At 36.0% G+C, this 26266-nt stretch overlaps 1 protein-coding gene across 9 annotated transcripts in view; it reads left to right on the top strand.

Annotated features, from left to right (window-relative positions):
- Positions 1-26266, top strand: part of DLG2 (discs large MAGUK scaffold protein 2) — a 4792098-nt gene that overhangs the window by 3301073 nt on the left and 1464759 nt on the right. For all 9 annotated transcript variants that reach the window (XM_044071159.1, XM_044071154.1, XM_044071155.1 and 6 more), the window contains one exon: positions 9756-9858. In XM_044071159.1, the coding sequence (XP_043927094.1) occupies positions 9756-9858 (103 nt within the window). The remainder of the gene's footprint in view (positions 1-9755; positions 9859-26266) is intronic.

The following is a 26266-nucleotide window of genomic DNA, read 5'->3' as shown; positions in this document are numbered from 1 at the left end:
TTAAAACATATCTGTCTCTAAGTGTATATAACCCACATTATCTTGGGCTAGTTATGTGAATTTATTCTGCCGTTTTTATTTAAAATTTTTAACTAGAATATAAATATGTAATAAATTAATATTTTAATATGGATCCCTGTATTCATATGACTAGCTTTAGATGAAGGACATCAGGGTCAGAAGGAATATATGTGGCAGTATTTAACAGTTTTTTTTTTTTTGAAGCATAGCGATCTTCTGCTCCTGGCTCTGCCTGCTCCATTCACCTTGCTTTGCTCGGGCTCTCTCCACTGTCCTACTCTAGCCCCATTCCCCACCCCCAGTTTCTTTACATATATATACTCTTACACACCACACCCCTTCCTCCTATCCAACCAGCCACTCTCTCTAGCTAATTTAACACCTTCTTCACTCCTATAACCACTCCCACCTATCTCTCCTCCTTTACATTCTCACTACTCCCCCTTCCCCTCCTCACTAACTCCTCCTTTTCATTTGTAGCCACGCCCTCTCTGCTTTCTCTACTTTCACTATTCTTATTCACTGCATTCTTGACTCATCTACCACTCTTCCCTCTCCCTACCTACTCTCCAGTCATGTGGCCACTCTGTCTCTTCACCACCTTTCTCTTCTTCATCTCTCTAGCAGCCTCTTACCATTCATCAATCTACTATCAATCTCCCTCACCTACTCTCCCCTAAACGCTTAATACTGATACTATCTCTTACCCACAATTAATCTCACCATCTCTCTTCCCTATTTCACTATCTGACCTCTTCAAAGTTCCTACTTGTTCTAACTCATCTCTCTCCTCTGGTCAGAAACCTGGATTTCCTACTACCCTGGACCTACTCTCTTCTCTTCTCACTTTCTTCAACACTCTTCTTTTGGATAGAGACATCCACCCCAACCCAGGGCCACACACCTCTTGCTTGCACAATATCACTACTCATACCCCCTCACACTGACCCCTTCCTACCAGTAATTCCCCTTCCAAATCTCTAAAAATCTTCTCTCTAAATATTCAAAGTATTATAAATAAAGTAACAGATCTGCACTCCTGGATATCTAACACATCTCCTCACATTCTTGCCCTATCAGACTCTTGGCTGAAACCTCACATCCTTAACACAGAAATCCTACCTCCAGATTATAACATCTTTTGCTCAGATAGAACCAATAAACAGGGAGGAGGGGTTGCTATCCTGTACTCTGAGCTACTTAACCTGTCTCCTCTCTCCATCTTTGTTCCCTGCTTCTCAACTGCTGAGGTACTCATCGTAAATTGACACCTCAACCCTCACAAAAAATTGCCATAGTCTCTGTATACATTCTCCCTGGCAATAATATTCCCATCCTAGAGAACTTCATGTCCTGGATCACTCACCATATCCCTTATGAAACTACCATACTTAGAGACACTAATACAGACTGGACTAAAGTGTCCACCTCTTCCCCTACCCCATAGTCTTAACCTTCATGATTTTCACCAACACATCTCCACCCCTATTAGAATAAACAAAAACTCCTCATTCGGACCGATCCTTGACTGGATCCTTACTTCAGTTCCTCACCTCTATCATAATCCCGGTATACTTCCCAACTCATTGAGTGACCACTTTCTAACCTTCATACACAGATTCACCCAACACTCACCTAAAGCCCCTACTTACAGGGTATGTCAAAACCTTACCCACTTTGACCCAGACACTTTTAACTCCAAACTATCTGGCATTACTTGGTCCTCTATCACCTCCCTCTCAATGAGGCAGTAAATTCCTTCAGAAAGATTTTCCTTGACACACTTGATTCTGTTGCTCCATCCTGAAAAATCTGAATCAAATCCAACTATGCCCCCTGGCTAACTAAACAAACCTGCTCAATCATGCCAAAAAAAGAGATTCTTCCTGGAAAGCCTGGGTTAAAAACAAGTCCTCTCTCTTACTACAGATGCCTGGCTAAAAACGACAGCATTCTTTTCCTCTAACCAAACTAGCCAACACAAAAATCCACAAAATTTCTACACCTCCATCAACAACCTACTCCACCCAATTAACCCCACTACTTTCAACCCCTTTCCAAACAACACTTCTGAAACTGCCTCCCTCCTTAACTATTTCATAGAAGTTATTCAAAACTTCACACTTAATACACAAAACATACATTTCACTCAACATCTCCACTACCCCATAACAAAACTCTCACCAATGTTTTTTTCTTTCCAACCAGTCCCAATTAGTACAATTAAATCTCTCTTAACAAACTTAAACCCTGCTCTCCCTCAGCAGACCAACTACCCCCTCATTTCCTAAAAATAGCTGCACAATCTATTGCCTACCCTGTCTCTATTCTTATTAACCATTCCATCTCAGAAGCCTGGTCCCTGACATTTGGAAAGCCTTCTATACTATCTCTCTTCACAAAGGTGACAACTCTACAGGTCCCTCTAACTTTAGACCAATTGCTATCCTGTCCCCTCTATCCAAAATCTTGGAAAAGTGTATCCATGTTCAGCTACTTAAACACCTTCTCGATAACTGTCTCCTCACTCCTACCCAACACGGCTTTTGACCTTCTATTGCTTTACTATTATTTACCCAAATAATAGCTGAAGCCCATGACAATAACCTCCTCATCTCCAGTCTTTTCCTCAATCTTGCAAAGGCATTGATACTGTCTTTCATTCTAACTAAACTCTCAGACCTACATCTGTCTACCTCCTCCATCAACTGGTTCTCTAGCTATCTCTCCAGCAGGCAGCAATCTGTCCACTGGCAAACTGTCCTCTCTCCTTTCCTCCCTGATAATACTGGAGTTCCCCAAGGATCAATTCTGGGCCGCCCTCCTATTTAATATATTCACAAAAAAGTTCACTCTGCACTTCTACAGTATGCTTATGTCTCCACCCTTATTACCTCTGCCTACAATATCCCTGATATATTAGCTCTTACTTAAGAAACCTTTTCCTCTATCGAAACCTGGCTCTCTGATAACCAACTCATATTAAATCCAAAAAAAAAACAAACTCCTTCTCTTCCTCCCTAAAACACTTGCTCAGCACAAAGTCTCTTTCTCTGTATCCTCTCAACAACACCATTATTAAACCTGAACCCCATACTAAACTATTTGGAGTTATCATTGAAGATGAATTAGAATTAGATACTCGTAGTCAACAAAGTGTAAAAAAGACCCACCAGAAACTTGGACTTCTATTTCATAATCAAAAATTTCTGTCATTCTCCGCCAAACCCTCCCTCACGCAGGCCGTTCTCCTACCCTGTCTTCTTTACACTGCCCCTGTCCTTACTAATGTTCAAACATCTCTTATCACTAAACTAGAGCAAACTTATAACATAATTGCCAGATTTTCCGCCAACGTTCCTTACAAATCTTACCACTGTCTTGCCCTTAAGTCACTCCAATGGCCAAAATTCTCCAAACAGTTACTTATACCCTAGCTACATATTGCACACTCTATCCTACATGAACCCTCATCCTGTCCCTCCATCTCCAATTTAGTCTCCTTCTATAACCCCTCCTTGTCACTGCCATGCTGCCAATAAACACCTCCTTCCGTTATACAAACCCAACAAAAGCATTGGTAAGACCTTTAACAAATACTCTGTAGCCCATACTTGGAACTCACTCCCTCTCAACATAAGAATCATTCAGCATAAGTACCTGTTTAAGAAAGGACTTAAGACTTTTTCTCCTGATGACTTGGTCATGCCCTTGTCGAGCCCCGACTTGAACCAGTCTCCTCTGTTCTTATCTTGTCTGCTTTTCCCTATCAGCTCTTTTTCCTCCTTGTACTGGCTCTAGCACACTGTATTCATACTGTTCTCTGTGTAATATTCTCTAAACTTTTAATTATTTGACCTATGCCTTATACTGTTGTTCTCAATTTTTGGAAAGTGTACTTGTTAACTGTTATTTTACCTATGCATTTGTACTGCTGTGCACAAAGTTTTGACTTTTACTATACTTCTGTGACCCTACTTCAATATTTTATAAATATTTCTTCTCGGGTCATGATTAAAAATGGACCCCTGGCTCAGCTGGACTAACCTGGTTAACAAATGTCAGTTAAATAAATAGCTAGTAGGCAATTTGTGCTGATTTAATGTATTAATCTTTTCCAGCCATCATTCATTGGAACTGCTAGTATGTGTTTATGTCCTATTAAATAATGCTGAAGTTTATCCACAAGTGCTCTTTCTAGAATTATTGTTTCTTTCCTTTGCAGAATGTTTCCCTGCAAGAAACGTGTTATAAGTTATAAATTTTGTAATAGCAACCTGAGTGATGCAATAGCATTCTGAGTGGACATTCAGAGGGGGGATTTATGACTTCACTTTATCTTTCTGTAGAGGTGGAAAGCACTGAATTTTGTTTATATAAAGCTCTGCTACTGCTTCTGCTACTCCTACTACAACTGCTACTGCTTCTACTGCTAGTGCTGCTACTGCTACTACTGATTGTATGCTACTACTACTACTGTTACTATCACAGCTGCTACTGCTACTACTGCTGCTGCTGCCACTACTGCTATTACTCCTATTACTGCTGCTGCAGCTACTGCTATTACTACTACTGCTGCTCTTAATACTACTACTATTGCTGCTGCTGCTCCTTCTAATACTATTACAGTTGCTGCTAATACTGCTACTACTACTGCTACAGCTGCTACTACTATTACTGCAACTAGTACTACAATTACTGCTACTACTAGTAATACTACTATGACAGCTACAACTTCTACTATTACTACTACTGCTACTACTATTACTGCTACTACTATATTACTCTTATTAGTGCTACTGCTACTGCTACTACTACTGTTGCTGCTACTATTACTACTGATGCTACTATAATACTACTACTACTATTACTTCTACAGCTACTTCTTCTTCTACTACTGCGCCTGCAACTGCTACTGATGCTGCTACTGTACTACCACTACTATTACTGCTATTGCTTTATTACTGAAAGTACTACTATAGTATTAAGTTACTCAGGAATGTAGCCTGTATTTTCTATTCGTCACACACAGCATCACATTGCTCCACTTCACATTCACATAATTTACACCCAATTCCAAACTTTGCCCTACCCACCAGTGCCTAAATAATCAGTATACCAATCAGTGATACAGCCATCAGTTTACACAGATCACCACAGCTGTTTCATAAAGCTGCACAGAAAAATGTACTCAAATGAGTGCAGTGAGCAAATCTGGCTACATCTTTCCCACTCTATCTGATACTACCACTATACTATGTCTACTATGCTAAAACCACTATATTTCCAGTGTTTCTACACCACTAATACTGCACTACTCCTTCCACTATAGTACCACTACTACAACTAACACTTTACTACTGCTGATACTACTATTATTGCTGCGATTGCTCTGTTTCTCTCTCTGAAGCAGCTCATGAACTGCTAGTAATAACTCAGATTTTCCTTCTTAGCCATCTTGGTGACCTGCTAGTAATACTTATTGCCAGATTCTGAGATGAAAATTCTGTAATATTATGCAAAGTGCATTAAAGTTAAATTAAAATTGTTGTTTGAAGTGAAAATGTTGCATTTCCTGTTCTTTAACATTTTAGCAATAGTTTGTGTAATCTGTGGTATGGAGAGATGATGTGACTTAGACAACATGTAACCGAGTAGTGACCTTGGTGCTGCAGAAGCCAGCAGGATTGGGTGAGAGGTAACTGTTGATAGCATCTCACCTGTCATAGGGGAAGTAGAAGGAGGTCTTATTTGCTACAGTACTGACAACCAGTGAAGGATAGGAGTACAGCATGCACTTGGTCACCTGGGGATGTGTGCTTGCCTCTGCCAAGCTGCACTATTGCAGTAACCATCATTGCATGTTTGTCGAAATATGCATGCTCAGTGGAACATGTAGCAAGTTTTCACTTTGGTGATTATGAATGACAACTGTTAGTGTTGGATGTAAACACATAGATGTAGTTTAAAATAGACATGTTGGAAGCTCATCAGTGTTTGATTCTCACCTCAACACACTGTCTGAGTAAAATTATGGTTTGCTGATGAAGCTTAACATCCTGAAACACACGCAAACACACACACACACACACACACACACACACACACACACACACACACACACACACACACACACACACACACACACACACACACAGAGGTGCACATACACATAAACACACACACACGCACACACACACAGAGACACACACACACACACACACACACACACACACACACACACACACACACACACACACGGTCAGCTGCTTATTCTGGGAGGATGAAAGGATCAAATGTGTGTATAGGGTACTTACAGAAAGTTTGCTCATCTAATGGATAATGACAACAAAGAATTAAGCAACAGGATATGTGCCTGCATATTTATTTTTGCAAAATAATGACACTGCTAAATTTAAGCTTTGCCAACAACTTTACTGTTTTGCATTATTTCACATAGAAAATATTTGGTCCTGTTGCTTTTTTTCCTCTGTAGTTAATAGAGATATTGCAGCTTGCTTGTTTACTTGTGATAATGGTTTCCTAACTGCAGTTTACCTAAATAAGCTATTTCTTGCATTTGCTTTATTTTATTAACCTCAGGTAAAATTGGATTTTTGCCTTCCCTAGCCACATTTTTTTAATTTCTGGGCCTATAATATATTAATTAATTTATTGACTTGCTGCCCTGTTGAATAAAGACTTTGGTTATTCACTAATTATACAGCAAATCGCTGAGAAAATAATTGGTAAAAATTATACCCCTTGTATGATTAGTTTCTCTGACAAAAAGTTATATGTGATAATTATTTTATTTATTTATTTATTTGTCATTTGTTAGCCGGGTTAGTCCATCTGAGCTAGGGGCTCATTTTCAGTGGAGACCAGAGAAGGAAAAGCTTCAGACAGTTATTAAAAAGTTACAAAAAAGAGAAACATCTGACAATGAAATTTTATGCAAACATTACAATAATGTGCATTACATGAGAACATTAAAAATTTACAAAAGGCCTGAGAATGAAGTTTACATAAACATTACAATAATGTGCAAAACATGCTGTACAAAAATTATTTTTTTTTAATCAACAAAAAGAGAAAGAAATGCAAATGAGATAGGACATTTGCAATAGGTAAGTGCAAAGAGTGTGAGAGGTAGTAAGGTGGTAAGGTGGGATTTAAGTGGGATCATTGCAGTGACAGGCAATGGTATTTAGGTGAAAAGTTTTAAGTTTGGATTTAAAGAGATTTATGTTAGAAATGAATTGGATGTTAAGGGGGAGTTTGTTCCATGCATGGGAAATACTATATTTGTAAAAAAGTTTACCAATGTTTTTATTTGGTTTATAGGTGTCCAGAAAGAGCTGGTCAGAGCTGTGGAGTGGTCTGGAGGGGGTATATAATGTGATACTAGTGAGGATAGAGCAGGACAGGAAAAGGGGTTTAAGAGAAGAGTATGAGTCATTTGCAGCTGGGAGTGAAGCAGATGCTGGGGGAAGTCAAGCCAATGGAGTTATTTTAGTGCATGGCAGTGATGAGATTTGTAGGGTTAGTTACTGGCAAATGCTGCAACACTATAGTATGATTGACAGAGTTTAGCCAAAAGGGCAGATTGTAGATGTGAAAAGATGGGGGAGGCATAAAGTAGGCATAGAAGAAGGAAGGCCTGAACTAGTTTCTGCCTAGAGTCAGGGGCTAGGTATTTTTTATGTCTGTACAGTAGGCCAAGTTTTTGATTGGTCTTTTTGATACAGTGCTGAATATGGGTATCAAATTTTAATTGGTCATTGATAATAATGCCAAGAAGTTTAGTATGTGGGTCAGGTTGTATGATAGTATTGTCAAGAGAAGAAAATGTGAAGGTTGTTTTCAGGTTACAGAGGGTTTTTGGAAAAAGAGTAGTACCTTTGTTTTTTTGGGATTTAGAATTAGTTGGTTGTCGGTTAGCCATTTTTCTACAGCTATATTAAGTAGTAGAGAGGAGGTTAGAGAAACTGTCAGAACAGGTAATAAGGGTAGAGTCATCCACATATTGTGCCAGAGAGGATACCGTACAGGAAGTATACAGTTGGTTTGTGAAAATTTAAAGAGTAGAGAGTCAAGAATCGAGCCTTGAGGCACCCCAATTTGGATTGGTAAGTAAGGGGAGCAGGAAGTATGCAGTCTTAGTGATTGTTGTCTATTTGTGAGATAGCTAGTGAACCATTTAATAGTAGAGGGATATAAGTTTAATTGTGATAGTTTATCAAGAAGTTTGAAGTATGAAATGGTATCAAATGCTTTAGAAAGGTCAAGAAAGAAGCAAGAAACCAGTACATTTTTGTCCATGGCTTTGGCAACGGTTTGATTAAAGGACAGTAGGCAGTAGATGTACTATGATGGGGTCTGAAGCCATGTTGCATAGGGGTTAGGAGGTGATTGTCTAGAAGGTACTTAATAAGCTATCTGTGAATGGATTTTTCAAGGATTTTAGAGAGGGGAGCGAGGATAGCAGTAGGTCTGTAGTTGGGTTGTTCATTGCAGTTGCCTCCCTTGTGTAATGGAATGATAAATAATTATTTCCATATATCTGGGATTTTAGATTCTTGAATAGATTTATTGAAGAGGATAGAGATGGGGTAGGCTATTGAGTGAGTAGCTAGTTTAAGAAAGGGGGTGTTGTAAGAAGAGGGGGAGCATGGCTTCAGCTTAAGCAGGAGAGATTTAATGTAAGATGTCAGAATGGGGTCAAGTGTGAAAGAGGGATTACTGGTGAAATGTGGAGTGGGGTATGTGTGTTTATTGTTCTGAACATTGTGGGTGAGTTTGTGAATAGATTGTAGGGTTTTGATACAGGTTAGGGTCAGCTATTAGGGTCCAGTCAACAGTGTAGCTACTATTATTGTTTTTATTGAATCTAGTAGGTATAGTAAGTAGCTGACAAAAGTCATGTAGGTTGATAGTGAGAGATGGGCTGGTTGTAGATAGTTTTAGCCAGTCAACATTAATGTCTCCAAACAGAATGGTTTCATAGCTGATATTGAGTGATGGCCATGAGAATATGGTTTCGAGGATGGGAATGTTATTACCTGGTGGGATATAGACAGCAGCTAAGGCAAGTTTCTTTTGTGGGTTAAGGTGACAGTTTAGGATATGTAGTTCACCGGGGTGGAAATTTGGATGGGTTATGGGTATGGAGGATAGATTGAGGTGTTCGGAGTACATAATGGTGAATCCACCACCTTTCCTAACCATTCTCTCTTGCCGTTAGATGTAATGGGGGGAAAGGAGTTCAGAGTTTGAGATGTGGGACTTTAACCCTGTTTCAGATAGGGTTAGGATGTGTGGGGAATGGAGGGTGTTCCAGGAGTGTAGTTCTGTGGTTTTATTCTGGAGGCTCTGTATGTTAATTGAGTATATACTAAGATGTTTTGGATTGGGGGGAGATAGAGTGTTGAAACTGGTGGCTGTTGGGATGATGGATGTAGTTGTAGGAGAAGCAGGACCTGGATTGGGGTGGATATCCCCATCAATTAGAAGTGTATTTGGAAGTGAGGGAGGTTTGGAGTTGTATTGGTAGTGGTTGTGACATAAGTATTTGAGCTTTAGCAGGCAGTCCTTAAGTTAGGTGACATTTCAGTGGTGTGTATTATTTTAATAATTTATATTACAAATGTCAGTTATGTTTTGTATCTTTTAAATAGGTAAATGAATAATTTATGCTACAAATGTCGGTATCTTTTGTATCTTTTAAATAGGTAAATGGGATAGATCTTCGTGGTGCAACTCATGAACAGGCTGCAGCAACACTGAAGGGAGCAGGGCAGTCTGTGAATATTATTGCTCAATATCGACCAGAAGGTAAGTAACTGTTTTGTAATCTTCAGAGAAGCAGAAGTTGCTTCAGCATATCATTTAATAATATGATGATTCAGAGACATGTTCTCATGAAACTGATAACACACAGGATGGTTCTGAGATTGCAAATCTCAGTGCTTACTTCAGAACACCTAAAGTACCTGCTTATGAGGCAACAGATGCCTAAGAAGTTGTTTATGAATTGAAAAGCTTTTTACTTAACTCTTCTATGAACAATCATATAGGCATATGAATTTGATTTTACAAAGTGGGCTAAATCATTGTTTACAGATTTACTACAATGTACAAAGCAGATGCATATATCCCCTGTAAGAATAAGATATGACATATTTTTTTGGCACCTGCTTGAAAGCCAGAACTGTCTTCACAAGGCACTGCAGTTGTACTCCTGTTATATGTACCTGCCTGTTAAATGGACAGCCTGTCCTGGTATTAAGTGCGTCTCAAGAAAAAACTGGGGTGTTACATGCTTTATTTCAGAAAGTTTTATTCAAATATGCAGATATGATGTTGCTGGTACTTTAAAATTTTATCTGCTTCAAAACTGTCAGGTAAAACTGCAGTACCATTAAATTGTGATAAACTGTCTGGTTACAAGGGTTTGCAGTATGCAACAAGCATAATGGGAGTTGAAGTGTAGTTTTGTTCTTCAATGCCATAAACCAGGTTTTTATTTTAAACAGCAAGTTGACTAACTGTTTCAAAATGTGGCAACTCATTTGTTGGTTTTGCCTTTGGAGAAAAAAAAATATTTGTTGCACAGGGAACCTGCAGCAATGTGATAGAAAGCACATCAGAATGATTAGACACAAAAGCATTTCTAAGTTAAAGGGAGATAATATTATTCTCTAGGGTTTTTCAGTCATAGAAGAGGACCAGTTATTTAAGTGGGTAACTTTTACTGGTATCTTAACACTGTTGTGATAAGAACATGTCATAGAGAGAACAATTCTTATTAATTTCAAGAATTAAAACTTTAAGGCTGACAGGGAAGGCATGAGAAAATGGCAGATCACTTTTCTTGCATGTAGAACAGACATAGCAGATGCTGCCTGTGTTGTATAATTCTTTCAGGGGAAATAAAATAGTGCGGTATTAAAATAAAAAATAGGGAATGCGTACATCCTGCTGCTAGTATGGCTGTGTTGTGAGAGAGGACTACTGGGGCAAGCAGTGGTATATCTGAAGGCATCTACTTCACTCTACTGAATTTTCACATAACTAAAAATCAAAAGAACGATACGAGAAGAGCAAAATCGCACAACACTGAATCTTTACATTGCTGATATTCAGAACAACAAATCACCAGCTGCTCCACGTCAACAGAAAACTCTACCTTTTGTTACATTACTCATACACTCTCTGCAGATTTTATGTACCAACTCTGAAATTGCTCTACAGTGAGGAAAAGGGGAAATTCCCTGATCCTCACTCTACCGCGATCTCTATCTGAGTGGTGTGTAACATGCACAGCTGGTGTTTCATTAATCTGAATTTCAGCAATGTAAAGGTCCAGCGTTGGGCAATTTCACATCTCTCGGCTCAATCGTTTAATTATTGGTTATGTGAAATTTCGGCAGAGTGGAGTAGACCCATCTGAAGAGGATCCCATGTTATGCCTTACCATGTCAGAGAATGCTGCAGTAACATGGCAGTGCTGTTCCAGTTTGTACTTGAAAATATAACTTAGCAACAAAAAAAGCCATAATGTACACTGTAAACCTCATAAATTCAAATGCAATTATTGTTGTTCAGTTTGCTTTAGGCTTTTCAAATACAGATACAACATCTTCATTCTTTTTCACTAATTCATTAGGGTTTGCTCTTGGAACTTTCACTGCCTGCATTCACCAGAGTCTAACCAGGCTGTAACATCACCTGTAATTGCTGGTAGTTGTATCATACATGAAGGACAGACTGACTGAATGTGCATTTGTTCAGCCTGATTTTCTGAATCTTGGTTTATCTGAAGTTACTACAGCAGAGAAAATTATTTTTTTTATATTTATGCTGCTTACTGATGGAATGGATGATGCTTTTGGCTTCACCATCCTGTCTGCAAATATTTTTTTTCAGTTATGAAGAAAATACATATTTTTTGATGTGATATTCCTTTTGGTTTCAGTTTGGTCATTTTTTCATAATGATCTCTGCAAGAAAACCGTATTTGGGGGAAGTAAAATAATAACAACAGTACTAATAGCACTGGTCATATATAGCAAGCAGAGGCTTCTTAGGCATATAACGGAACCAAACTCAAAAACCAAAGCAAGTATCAACCACCTGTAAGTAAAATAGAACTTGCTGTAATGCACAAACATCAAACGACCAAGTAAACGGAAAACCTTTTTATTAACAAAGTTAAGTGCTTTCATTCCTTATTTTATGGAACTTCATCAGAACAAAGAAACACCATCTAAAGGCTAATTATATATCATACATTTAAAAATATGATAAAATCCACCAATCACAAATTCAATTCAATTAAACAATTAAATATGCAAGTCAAGCATCGTAATGTTTTAATTTTAAAACAGAATTTATAGAGTAAGTTTCGTTCAACCCAGGAAAGGTAGTTGCATCTAATCTAATTCACATTTCTCAAGATGATCATCAATAATAACACCTTGAAGGTCAGACTTAACCTGCTCAGTTACTAAAAAAGAAAAAAACAAAATGATGCATCTTATGCAATACTGTATGTTTAGACAAAGCATTTTTGGCTTTACACTTCTGAATGTCAAATAAATGCTTGTAAATGTGATCATTTAATTTTCTGTAAGACTTCCTCACATAGAATGCAGGACATAAATAACATTTTGCTAAGTAAACTACTTATTTGTAATTGCATGACAAATGTCCATTGATTTTAAATACTTTACCTCTAATCTGAAAACTGTCACAATATAATTGAAATTGGGAGCAGCTTCTGCATCTATACATGCCTTTTATCTGCCTCTCATTCTTCACAAACCAATCATTACCCTGCTCTAAATAATTCTTGAATGATCTATCTTTTTTAAAAATTACACAAGGTTTTTTACCAAATTTGTCCAGTAGGCTCCCATCTATCAAGAAAAGAGCCCAATTCTTATATAAATTATTCACAAGAGCGTTAATGTCAACTGTGAATGTAGTAACAAAGAATGTGTTACTCTCTTATCTAGATTTTGAACTAACAAGTTCTAACGAATTACCAATAGTCAAACTATTTGAACCTATGATTGTTAAATAAACTCCATTCCTTCTTTTAATTAAAACTTCTTTATTGATTTCAGCCACAAAATTAGTTGGATAACCCCTTTTGCAAAATATATCCCCTAAATTTGTCACATTCATTATAAAATACCTCAACATCAGAAATCATTCTGGCTCATCAAACTTGTTGTCCCGTTACAACTGCCTTCTTTTGATGCTTGGGGTGCCCTGCATTAAAGTGTAAAAAGAATAAGAAAAGGTAGATTTCCTGTGTATACCAGACCAATACCTCTGGTTTTCAAAATCATTCCTCAGTTCCACATCCAAATAAAGTATTTTCTCTTTACTAAAATTATATAGAAATCTTAAAGAAATCACCTGTATTATTGATATATTTAATACATTCCTTTAACCTACTAAGGGTATCCACCCATAAAATAAATATGTTATCTAAAAATCTAATGTATAAAACGCAGAAATTTTTAAATTCATTATTAAACACATACTGATATTCTCAGTGGGTCTTGAAAAAAATTGTAAATAGGCATGCAGGCTGCTCCCATGGCTACACCAGTTTTTTGTTTAAAAAATTGGCCTTCAAAATATATAAAATTATTTTTTAACAAGAGTTCTATTACGACTGTAATGGCATTAATTTTGCCAGGAGATAAATCAGTATTTTCATAGATGTATTCCTCAAACCACTGAATACCTATATCATGTGGAATTACAGCATATATATTTTGCACATCAATGTTTAAAATACTTGCATCAGCCAGAAACTGAATATGATTCATCTTGCTTAAAATGTGCCAAGGATCTTTATAACTATGTATTAATTTTTCCATGCCATCTTTTAATATATTATCCAAAACATTTGTTATAAAAAAGTTTTAGACCTAGTAGCATCAACTATAGATCTAAAAGGTGGATTTTCAAGGCATTTATGAATTTTAGGGATTCCAAAAGTACTTGCTATAACTATCATTTTTCATATAATCAAGCTCATTTTATGTGATTCGGCCCTGCAGTAACATATCTTCCAACCACATGTCTATTCTAGACAAGGCAATATTATTTTTATTCTAGGACACTTCTACATGTGCATCATCTATTAACAGTGTTCATACATCCCAAATAATCTTCACTATTCATAATAGCTCCCTTTGTCTGGTTTCATGACTCTAATATTCTTATCATTACAAATTTCATTTAATAACATCAAATCCAAACCAGACATATTATAAAACTTCTCCACACTTAGTTGATTCAAAATATGTCTTATATACACACAGAAAAAACACAAACCTGTGCCCTTTGGATAAATGCCAAAGCACCAACAAATGCAAAAAAGCAGTACAGCAAAAGGCTGAACGATGACACAATTGTAGAATAACTTCTTTACTGAACAAGAGATGTGAGCGCTTTCACAGTGTATCCCACTGCTTCTTCAGATATAATGACAAACACACTACTTACTTAATCTACTATATATCCTTGAGCAATCAATTTATCAATTAAACAATTTAAAATTTTAAAGTGATAATAAAACATATGAATATATATACATATATAAATACATATACATAAAATTCATCCTTAAATATATAAAATCAATAAAATCTATAACTGTGCCATATATATTCACTCAAGTCAAGTTTTTAGTGGTCTGTTTTTTAAAACAGGTCTAATGGGTATTTTATCATTAAGCCCTTTACCTTCATGGGTTTTCAATCTTACTATCCATTTAGTTTCATTAAGTTCTGTTTTATTCTTAATGTCCCCAAGTCTACTAGTTAGTTTTGTGTTTTCTACCATTATAAACCTAAAGTTATGTGTATGTGAAGTGCTCATTACATGTTTTGCTAAGGAATTTGTGGTGACCTGTTTCTGTATATTATATAAATGTTCCCTTATTCTAAACTTAAACTTCCTGTCTGTTTTGCCTATATAGAAGGCCATGCAGGCCACACAATAGGCAAGATATACTAAATGTTCAGAATCACAGGTGCCTTCTGCATGAAACCAGAAAGTCTTACCCAAATCTGGGTGGATAAATTTGTCTGTGGTGTCTACATATTGACAAAAGTTACAGCTTTTACACACACTGACCCCCTAATAAAGAGCACTGATGCCAGCAACAAGGACATTTTAGTTCCAGTCCACTGCATACAAGTGAGACACAGTTTGGAAATCTGCAGGTCCTACTATAACAATAATGTGAATGAGCTGCAGAATACTCGGAGTACGGTCATATGGGTCATCAGGAGTACACACAGTGCTTGAAGCCAATGGACATATATTCACTAGAAATAGGAAGAAAGAGAGACTGCACATGTTATGGATGTACAACATGCTAAATGAGAAATGTGAAGGTGGGAGGCTGATGTACATGGACAGTGCAGGGAGATCAGACAATCAAATGTAGCTCTAGGGTACTAACCTTATACTAGACCTGAGAAAGTACTTTTCTAAAGACCCTGAAAACAGACTACCTTAGTGGACCATGGTATGTTAGTCTATGGCAGACCTTCAGTAGGACATGGCAAAGCTATAAGGGTACTTAACAATAATAAAATATTAGGTACCTAACCAGGGGAAGACTGGCCTCAGAAACTGCACCCTTCTGATATCACATTTTTTACATTATATGATTCTGCTATCACAGAATACAGAATCTGCCCAATGTGTAATTGTATAAACAGAACTGGCTTTTGAATGTGAATTCCATCAGTTAACATGTAAATTAAAAGTACTATTATAAGAACTGTTTAAATGAGAAAACAAGGTATAGGACTGAATTTATGCTTATTTTACAAAATGGTTTAATCTCCACACAAGTGCCCTTTTTGCCTTACACATCACATATCACGTTTACAACATGTGAACAGACCATTTGTTAATTTGTGTGCTCTCTGATACAGAATGGCTCTGTGCACTAATGCTCACACCAATATTTCACCTGCTGTTTTTCCACTTTAGTTGCACAGTTGCATGACTGAGCAGAATTGGATAGACATTCACATGATCCTAAAACTATAACTGTGAAATCAGATTTCTTAGCTAAGCCTTGCTGCCTGTTAAATCTATGTAGCAGTTTAAGGTGTTTCAGATGATGAATAGCATCTGAACAAAAACAATGATGTCTTATTTATATTTACTGCACAATGAATACTATACACAACTGTCAGACATTTCATGTAAACATATTTATTGATGTACATTTCATACAATTTAATGATAAAGAACAATGGCCCAAAACTATGTTTTGAGCAGACATTGAAATTACCAGTAATAAAGAACCATTTTCAAAACATCATTTGATTTGTCTTCCCCAAACAGAACAAATCTAACCACATCTTGAATTTTAACTTATACAGCATTTAAAACATGATACAGTGGTCGATAGTTTTGTTGTCTTTTAAGATGTTAACGCTGGCAATTTGAAAATTATAAGCACAATTGAATCAGTTAGAGACGGGGGATTAAAGGAGGCTTTGTGTATTTCTTTTTATAATGTACAGTGTTAAATCATTTAAAGGAGCAATATATTACTCACAATACACATTTTATTTGTTATAGCATGTGTGTTAATGAAAGCAATATTTTCCTACATTTCAGCTCTTCCATCATCTGGAATGCAGACCTCCTTCACACAGTGAGAGGGTGTTCTCCTACATGCATAGTTTTATGTGGTGTGCCTGTGTACATGTGTCTGTAGTTATCTTTATTCATATGTTTAATTCACTGTTATTATTCTTTGAAATCTATGACAATGAAATGTAACCCTAAAAACTCTAACTGTACAACCAGGCTGTGTTGTTTTATCTCAATGTGAATAACAATTGAGATTAACTGAAATTAATTTGCATTATGAACAAATAAAATGTGCATGCATTTTCCTGCTCATTTTAATAAGTGTTTTAAAGGTTGCTGAAATACTAGTTATAACCTCATTCCTTGAGTAATTCACTCCCTTTTACATGGGGCACTCATTTAGCTGGTATAGACTGGTAGCTTGAAAAATGAAAAAAAAATCAAACACATACATATATATGCATTTCATCTATCTAGCCACACATATATATATATATATATATATATATATATATATATATATATATATATATATGTGTGTGTGTGTGTGTGTGTGTGTGTTGTGTAGTTGTAAAAGTCAAATCTGCACTCAACAATTTTTAGTTTTTGCTTGTTTTCTTTTAGGGGGCATGCAAAACCACAACTCAGGCCACTTATATATACAAACTCAAAGATCACACAACTGTGAGAAAAAATGAAAATATCCCTAAACCCTAATCTGGTTCTAACTCCAATCCTGCAACATTTTGCATTCTGCAATTTTTGAACCTTATAAAAAAGTCACGTGATTCACAATTTAAAAATGTTTGATCCCTTAAAGTACACATACATTCAGTTACATTAGCTAAGATTAATGTTGAAACTACATCATTTATTCGATCCCCAGCTTTATCTAGTAGTGTTGTGCATGATATTTTCCATGCAGTTTTAAATTTTTCTTCCTTCATTTTTTACTCTAACACTCATAGATGTTCTTGACTTTTTTCAGTTCTTTCACAGTCTGGCCAACTACTGTATTATTCTTATAAGGCGCTGTGTCTGGCCAACTACTGTATTATTCTTATAAGGCACTGTGTAATTTAATCTTGTTCACTCGAGTCAGTTGCAATGCCTTGTGTCATGTTTTATGTCACTGTGGAGTATAAATTCTTTCTTTACGCAGTGTATCCTGACTGTAAGGCCATTAAATATGTCAATAGCTATACAAAAGCAAGTTATGATATATAATTGCATGTGATTAGTTCTGCTAAGGTTTTCTGCTTTAAATTCAGCATGTACTCCTTTTTCTTCTTAATATGCATTTTACTGTAATGGATTAAAGCTGTAAGCTACCAAAGAGTATCTTCCTGTAATACTGGGCTTCAGTCCTTCACTCTCTAGTGGCCCATTACGCAACTGTAAATAAGTCACTTAAACAGGCAATGTGCTTAAAGGTTGCAAATGAAAATAGGTCTCAATTCATTACACAGTCAGGTTAAAAATATATTATATATTTATATATTTGTTTATTTCCTTATGTCATTTCTTTATTGTCTGTACATTTTTTCATGTTTTTCATTGATTGATAAGTTTCCTTCAAAATAGTATGCAATCAAAATAGTCTGGCAACATATTTAAATTTAATTCTGATAATAATTTTCTAGTTTTAGTTTTGTGTGTGTGTGTGTGTGTGTGTGTGTGTGTGTGTGTGTGTGTGTGTGTGTGTGTGTGTGTGTGTGTGTGTGTGTGTCTGTGGTTGTGTGTGTGTGTGTGTGTGTGTGTGTGTGTGTGTGTGTGTGTGTGTGTGTGTGTGTGTGTGTGTGTGTGTGTGATATATAAAACTTCTGATTAGGCCATCAGTCGTGACCAGTTTTTCTATGTTGTTTCGAAATTAATTTATTTTCAAACACACATAACTAATTAACATTATCTTCAGAGTCCCAGTCATAATTCTTTGCAGTACACAAAAAGTTTTAGCTGCTTTGATATGTTACAATTTCTTTCTGGTCTTCCTCCTTGCAGGATTTATTTCAAGTATATTACCTTCCACTTAGATAGATAGATAGATAGATAGATAGATAGATAGATAGATAGATAGATAGAAAGATAGATAGATAGATAGATAGATAGATAGATAGATAGATAGATAGATAGATAGATGGATGAGTGAAGATGGTTCAAGCAACAGTGCTTTTTTCTGACATTTGTTTAGTCAACTGTTTTTGATTGAATAAGCAGATGGTTGCCAGGTGTATGGGGCTGCACAATTCTCATGGCTTGGGAATATTCCCTTTCTCCAATTTTGTGTGATTTCAGAGTTAGTATATATAATTAGCTGGGTGTGTGGAGGTGCAGGGGAAAATGATTTTTTATGGGTTTTTTTTTTCTTTTTTTTGGTTTTGCATGTGCAAAGGTTGTTTCTTGGTGCATATATACTATTGCATTAACATTCACATTATCGATGTATTGTACTTTCCATTTTGACCATCAACGAATGCATCAGGGCCATCTAGATTTTGTATTTCCTTGTCACCAAAGTACTTAATTTGTCTGCAAAACCTATATAGTTTGCATTTCACACTGTCATCTGAAAATTTCTGTTTCACTGGCCTTATTTTTCTAGTAACTGTCTTCTTACAAACAAATGGGATGCAGGTCATAGTAAAACATTTTGTATAACCTAACCCTTTACAAAAAACTTGATTTTCATTGGTCTACAATTAAAAGTTAGCAATAATCCATGACTGTGTGGGTAGGACAAAGTCAGAGTGATTAAATAAAGGTTTTTGTGGCTAAATCCTGAGGAACAGATTATTGCTATTATACATTAGCATTATTTAAGAAAGACATTGCTTGCTTTCCTTAAATAATGTCTTTGTAACAGCACTTCAGTCTTTTTGTATTGTCGGCTGTTTGCTGATGTAGTGTGGGTGCTTTTGAGAGTTACATTCCTATATTTGCACTATACATCAGTACAGTGCAGAAGAATAGGAGGACAAAAGAGAATCTTTGTTGCTGTTTATTTTTCATTTATCTGTTTAAAACAAATCACAAATTTTAAGAAGGACAATGTGAAAATATAAGGGAAATCAGGTATGTTCCTGTTTCTTTAGTTTTGTAGACTGTACCTGATTTTTCTCATACTTTGTTCTGTCCTCCAGATATGCCAATAGAATGTCTGACCTCTCAATTTTACTACAGTAACCAGACATTTTCTATTGGTATATGCACACGGGTTGGACTATCCAATCAAAATGCTTGTTTTTGAATAGTAATGTGCCTTTATTGCATAATTCTCAATAGATTATATACAGAATATCGAAGTATAATTCCAATAAGCATTTGTTGCAATAACCCAGTCTTTCACAGCTGAAGTTTTATAAAATATTATATGTTCTGTCAAATCCTGGTTTGAGATTTACCTAGCACTACTGAACTCCTTTCTGCCCGATATTTTTCTAATCCATTCTATAATTTACTATCTTGAATTCTTCTGCTGGATAACACATAGTATTGTTTATTATTTGTAAATAACTTGATCTACTACTTCTTTATAATCAAGCCAGATCATTTAACTTTTGTTAAGACACACAGGAAATATGTTCAGTCTTGTATATCTCAGTGTACTTTGCAGTACTCACATCAGGATATGGTGGGTTCATAATACAATAGCCAGGTTCATTACAACAAGACTCAAAATATTGTAAGCAAAACTTCAAAAGATTGCAGATATCTCATATTAAGAAACTATGCGAGGTAATCATTGCACAGACTTAAAAACATTGTTTTGCAGGGTAGCTTTGTCCCCTTAAAGTAAAAGTTTTCTCCTCTCACCTGATGTCTGAATATACCAAGTCTGAAGTCAAACAAATTAAAAGAAAAGGAAGTTCATTAAAAATGTTCTTTTTCTATTTACTTTGAAAATTCAGTCTTGGAGATAACACTGAAAGCAATGCAAATGTATTATACACATAATGCAAAGCATGTTCATGTAAACATATATGACACTTTAGACTTGCACTGCAAATATAGACCATACAACTTGATTAATAAGGGAACATGGCTAGGCTGATAAAGGCCCTAGGGCCAGTAGCCTAGTAACCTCCTGTGAACCAATGAAGCTAATTGTTGAAAAAATGAATCATGCCAATGCATGATGTTTGCAAGACAGTGATTACTAAGCATACCTAACATTTTTTCAAATTTAGTTATTTTTAAGTACATGTGCAGTGAATGTAAAAGCTGTGCATTATTGCAGGTATGCGTTTACGCAGAAATGTATTACTGCATTTTGCAATGATAACATTAATGCATTCCTCTTCTGCATCCCATGTACTACACCTTCAAAATATTTCAGATTAACCTTTTTTATTTGATTACTATGCATGCAAGCTATGCATTTTGCCATTTAAAAATGTGAATACAGCAGTGCTTTGGTAGAGCACTTCTAAAACATATATTTTTTTTCTTTTGTGTTTATCATGAATACTTATATTTTTTAAGAGATTTTTTTCTCACTATATATCATTCTCTTTATGCTTTTACTCTGATTTCTAGTTTATTTATTTATTATGAGAAATAGTATATTCACCATTACTTGCCTTGACCAGTGATAATTTAAAAATTGTTGCACTGCCATATAGTGGAATACAGTTTATGTTATTCTGAAATGTGATACCATAGTCATTGACCCCTTGCACTATATTTATTGAACGTTTTTTAATTATTCCCATGGAAGCAAAAGTGTATCTGTATCAAAACAATACCCAAGCTAGGAAATTATTTAAATAGTGGAAAGTAAATACTATTATTTAACACCTTTAAAACACTCACTTTAAAATTTCCAGAGTGTGCAATGCTTGTTGGCTTTCCTCTGTCTCATAAAAAAATAGATGTGGAGTTGAACCATAGTTAATATTAAGAAAAATGCCCTAATTGTGGGCAACACAATTAAACAAAATGTATTTTTCTTAATATGTCAGTTTGTGTTAGTTACTTTCTCTATCTTAATATATCATGCATGTGTTTGCTGTGTTTTATACACTAGTTCAAGTAACACATATTGTCATAAAATGAAGATCTGCATAAAAGTATTTCTAAATATTTTGGAATTCATGATTGCCTTAGTATGTCTCTGTAACCACATGCAGTGTGTTATCCTTATTTCGCTGTTGAAAGAAAACTTGCCCATTTTCTCTTTTTTTAATAATTAAGCTTGATATTGGTATACTGTACACATAATGATTTAAAATATCAGCTGAAACTATTAGTTTTAATACCAGCTGAATAAAAAAGTGAACTTAAAACTACTTGGCGACAAAAAAGTGTTCATTGTCTTACCCTTCTGTTTGTTCATGCACAGAGTATGACATGTTGAAAATCAACTATATACAAACAAAAATGTTTCATTTCAGCTGATGATGAAGTGCATTGTGTTTCTTTTTTGGACACTATTTTTACATTACAAAAATCATAATGACCGAAGTCATGAAATCTTGCTGACTTACTGAACAAATAAAGATTCTCAAACGTTTTAACGTTGACAAATTTTTTCAGTTTCACTGTCATTATTGTTAGCTATTAAAAGTGTAGAAAATGTGTAAAAATTATGAAGTGATCGATTTAAAAGATTTTAAATAAACAGGCCATAGCTACTATACTGGTCTTAAGCCTGAGTTAAGGGCTGAAAGGACTAAGTAGATTTCCTGTGATTGGATGATTAATATCTGATTAAAATCATGTGTTTTAGATCGCACACTATATCTGTAGTTGTATTTGCAATTTATCTGATGAAGTCTTGATCATTGTATGGGATAAAAGTGCAGTCCTTTGGATAAATTTTTATTTTATTTTGTTGTTGCTATCAACTTGAGATACTTTTTAGTATATATATATATATATATATATATATATATATATATATATATATATATATAAAACTGTGTGTGTGTGTGTGTGTGTGTAGGTAAACAAACATATGCAAATGTATTAAAGAATACAATCAGGGGTGGCTCATGCTATAGGACTGCAGGACTGCAGCCCCCCACCTGTAAAAAGAATAAAATAAATTCCCCCCACTGTAGAAAATAAAAAATAAAGTGAGCCTGTGCGATGATGACTGCACAGACTGGAAGAACATCGATCTGCATCGCCTGCAGGCTGGAGGCTCCAGCCTACTCACATCTTGTGGGGAGACCCAGAACAGACTGCATGGGCTGTTATGGAGGACAGACAATTGATCAGGCTGCTGCAGAGGACAGAATCACTATGGAGGACCTGCAGGTAGGGTGTGTGGACAGAATCACTACGGAGGACTTAGCTGCCATGGAGGATCTGCAGGTTGTGTGTGTGTGTATATAATGCCCCACTTGCTACATGGTGGTGGGTAGAGAACAAGGCTTGAACCCCTGTGCCTTGGGCCCAAGTGACAAGAGCTTGTATTCCCTACTCACCACCATTTGTAAAACAATTGCAGATTTTTGCCTCATATTTGTTCTGTTCTGTTCCACATAAAATCTGTGGTTTCTGTATTTTGCTACTTAACACAGCCAGTAGTGCAGTGGTAGTATTGTTGCATGACAACTAGAGGTTGTCTGGTTTGATTCTTGACTGAGGTGCCCTCTGTGTGGAGTCTGTATGTCCTCCCTGTGTTTGTGTAGGTTTGCTCTGTTGTCCTCAGTAGATGTTTGTCCCTATTTTTTTGGACTGTATTCCCCCATTATTGGCTTTGTTCAGGTGTTTTGTGCTAAGATGTTGACAGCTATGGCAAGAACTGAATTCAGTAAATGGTAGCCATTTAAGTTTCAGTCTTCCTTTCTTTCATAGAACAGATGATTTGGCATAGTGGTATGTTGCTCTGAGTGTTTTGCACAGGGTCCTGGGTTCAATACTTGGCAGTGAAATGTATGGTGGTAACACAGCATTGTTCTATAAACTTTCCAATATTATACAAGCAATGTTTAAAATGTGTCCCTATTGTTTGGTATTTTGCCCCCCCCCCTTAAATTTTGGATTTTTCCAGATTTCTTTTGCTGCAAAGTTCAGAGATGCAGCTGAGTGTCAAGTATATTTTACAAGAAGCTGAGACCTGCAGGGGAACAAAAGTTTAGTGCTGCTTATGCTAAGTTTGCTTGTGTTGTTAATAGCACAATAGGTAGTATACTTGCTTTTGATGCAGAAGGCTGTGGGTTCTACTCCCACAGTAGGCAGATGCATTGCTCATACTGTACTGTATTGTAAAGGGGGTGGATGCTGCAGTCCTTTTTGGTGAAGATGCCAAATAACTATGAACCTGTTATCAGTTTGCCATCTATTCCCTATTGCAATATTACTAGCTTACTATTATTAGCTTTCATTGTGAGATCGCATTGCTTTATTTAGCAGATGTCTTAGTGTTTGTGCTGTAAAATGCAAAATAAAACTTTCAAATGAAGTCCAAATCATCGTAGAAGTAAAGCAGTATGCACATTAGTGTTTATGGTAAATGGGGTGAAATAGCCAAGTAATGGTTCATTGGAATGAAGGGGGGAGGCTCCATTCGACCATGATTTTGTGAGGGGGAAGGGCAGCAAACTCAAAGACAGCCCCGACTGAACTATACCTCTCAACTGTCCAGATTTTCACAGAATGAATAGATTTTTGCTTTTTATTTTTGGTTTGTTCCTCATAAAATGTGTTGTTTTCTGGCAAATAATTTAGGAATTAAGTCACTAAATAATGACAGACACTGAGTTTCAGACTTCATAACCTTCAGAAAAATGCATGCTAAAGCAAGACTTGTTATTCTATCAATTGTCTCAGTTTATACAACAATTTATAGTACTGTTTGTATGTTCTCCCAGTATATTTGACCTTGTCCAGATTTCCTGCATTAATAGGTTGCGAGGTACATGCAAATAAATTGCTTTATAGAATTAGGCGTATCCAAACCTCTCAACTGTCCCCGATTTTGGCTCAAAATGTTGCTCTTCCCCTAATAATCCCATCGCAAAATGACAATTTAGGAAGAAAACGTGGAGGGCTTACAATTAAGAAATAACTGTAATAATCAGAGTTATAGATTACTTTTATTTCAGAAATGCATGTAGATTCTTTTATTTTGTCAACTGCTCAAGTTAGCAGAACTAATATTAAAAAAGTGTCCCTTCTTTCACAGGTTCCCAGCTGTATTGTGTGGCTATTTAATATTTTTGCATCACATTTCTGGTCCATTTTTTCATAAAATTGTGTTTTTTTTTGGCAAATCAGTGGCAAATCATTAAAGACTGAAGTTAGAAAATAATGACAGACATTTGAGTTTCAGATTTCGTACCTTTCAGAAAATGCATACTAATGCAAGACCTACTATTCTATTATCTTTCTAAGTTTATAAGAGCAATATTTAAAAATTGTCCTTATTTTTGGGCCTTTGTCCCACTTCTATGTATGGCTCTGTCCATATTTCTTGTTCTGAGGCTGAGAGGTATAACAAATGTGTCAGGGCCATCACAGTCAGCCAGAGACATTTCAAATTGTGACATACTTGTTGCACCCCACTCCCCCATGTAGTGACTCTGGATGTGTCCAAGCAAGGCAAGGAGCAGTTATGCAGTGTAAATGTGCAGGGTATCCCCCCATCCAAGGTAGACACAAGTGCTACTTTTATTCTGTCCTTGATTTTGCAGAATGTTCTGGTTTCTGTCATATTTTTATACTGTTGATTTATGCTTATTATTACTCAGAAAGTGCCTGTTGCTCTGTGTTTAGGCAGCAATGCTTTAATGACCATCAGGTAAACTTGTCTGAGATTGTAAGATACAAGTAAGCTTTAATAAGCATACTGTTAAAGAATTGCCAGCATTGAAAGCCTTTCTGTTGTTGCCATGCAGGGAATACTTACATAACTAGATAATGTATAAGCCTTGGGTATTGAAATGCATATGACAGTATTTGTAATAACGGATAGGATTACATTATTTTAAGAAGCTCATTACATTTGTTGGAGACTTGCAGTCATCTTTGCAGGCTTTACTGGCTGTAAACCAAACAGAATGCCAATCTATCATGTGTGGTCCATTACCTGTACAGTAATCATTTAAACAATGTATCTTGAGCTTGTTTCTTGTTTGCTTTTCATTTTTTACTTTGATCATGTTTTCCCCATGAAACAAGTAGACAGTTGTCAGGCAGCAGGTCTTTTCTGGATAAGAAACATTTTTACAAGTGGGGGTATCACAGAGATTGCTACTTTCAGCATGTTACTTGGTACATTAATAAAGCTGAATATAAATTATAATTAGAACTGCAGTGCAAGGAGAAGTGGTTTGAGTTGAGTGCTGTTTGTTTTTTTTTATACTTGATTTTGACTGGCATTCCAGTAATGTATTTAAAAAGTAATTTATTTTTTCATGCCTCACGACCTTCTTGTTTCCATCTAGATATTAAATAAGCTGTCATGCAGCCAATGCATTGAATTTTTTTTTCTTCTACACTTCATTTTGTCTTGATTTGACTCTCATAATGACGGTTTGGCAGCCAGGGCAGTGTATTTAATTAAAGTTACAGTTTTTGTAGTTTTGAGCATAACTCCTCCCCTTTCTAGTTGGCCACACCCCTTTCACATTGACTCCACCCATTC

Source organism: Protopterus annectens, chromosome 5.part0, assembly GCF_019279795.1.
Source record: "Protopterus annectens isolate FY-2018-M chromosome 5.part0, PAN1.0, whole genome shotgun sequence".
NCBI classification, from domain to species: domain Eukaryota; kingdom Metazoa; phylum Chordata; order Ceratodontiformes; family Protopteridae; genus Protopterus; species Protopterus annectens.
Note: the sequence above shows the minus strand (reverse complement) of the source record. Positions and strands in the feature narration are given on the sequence as shown.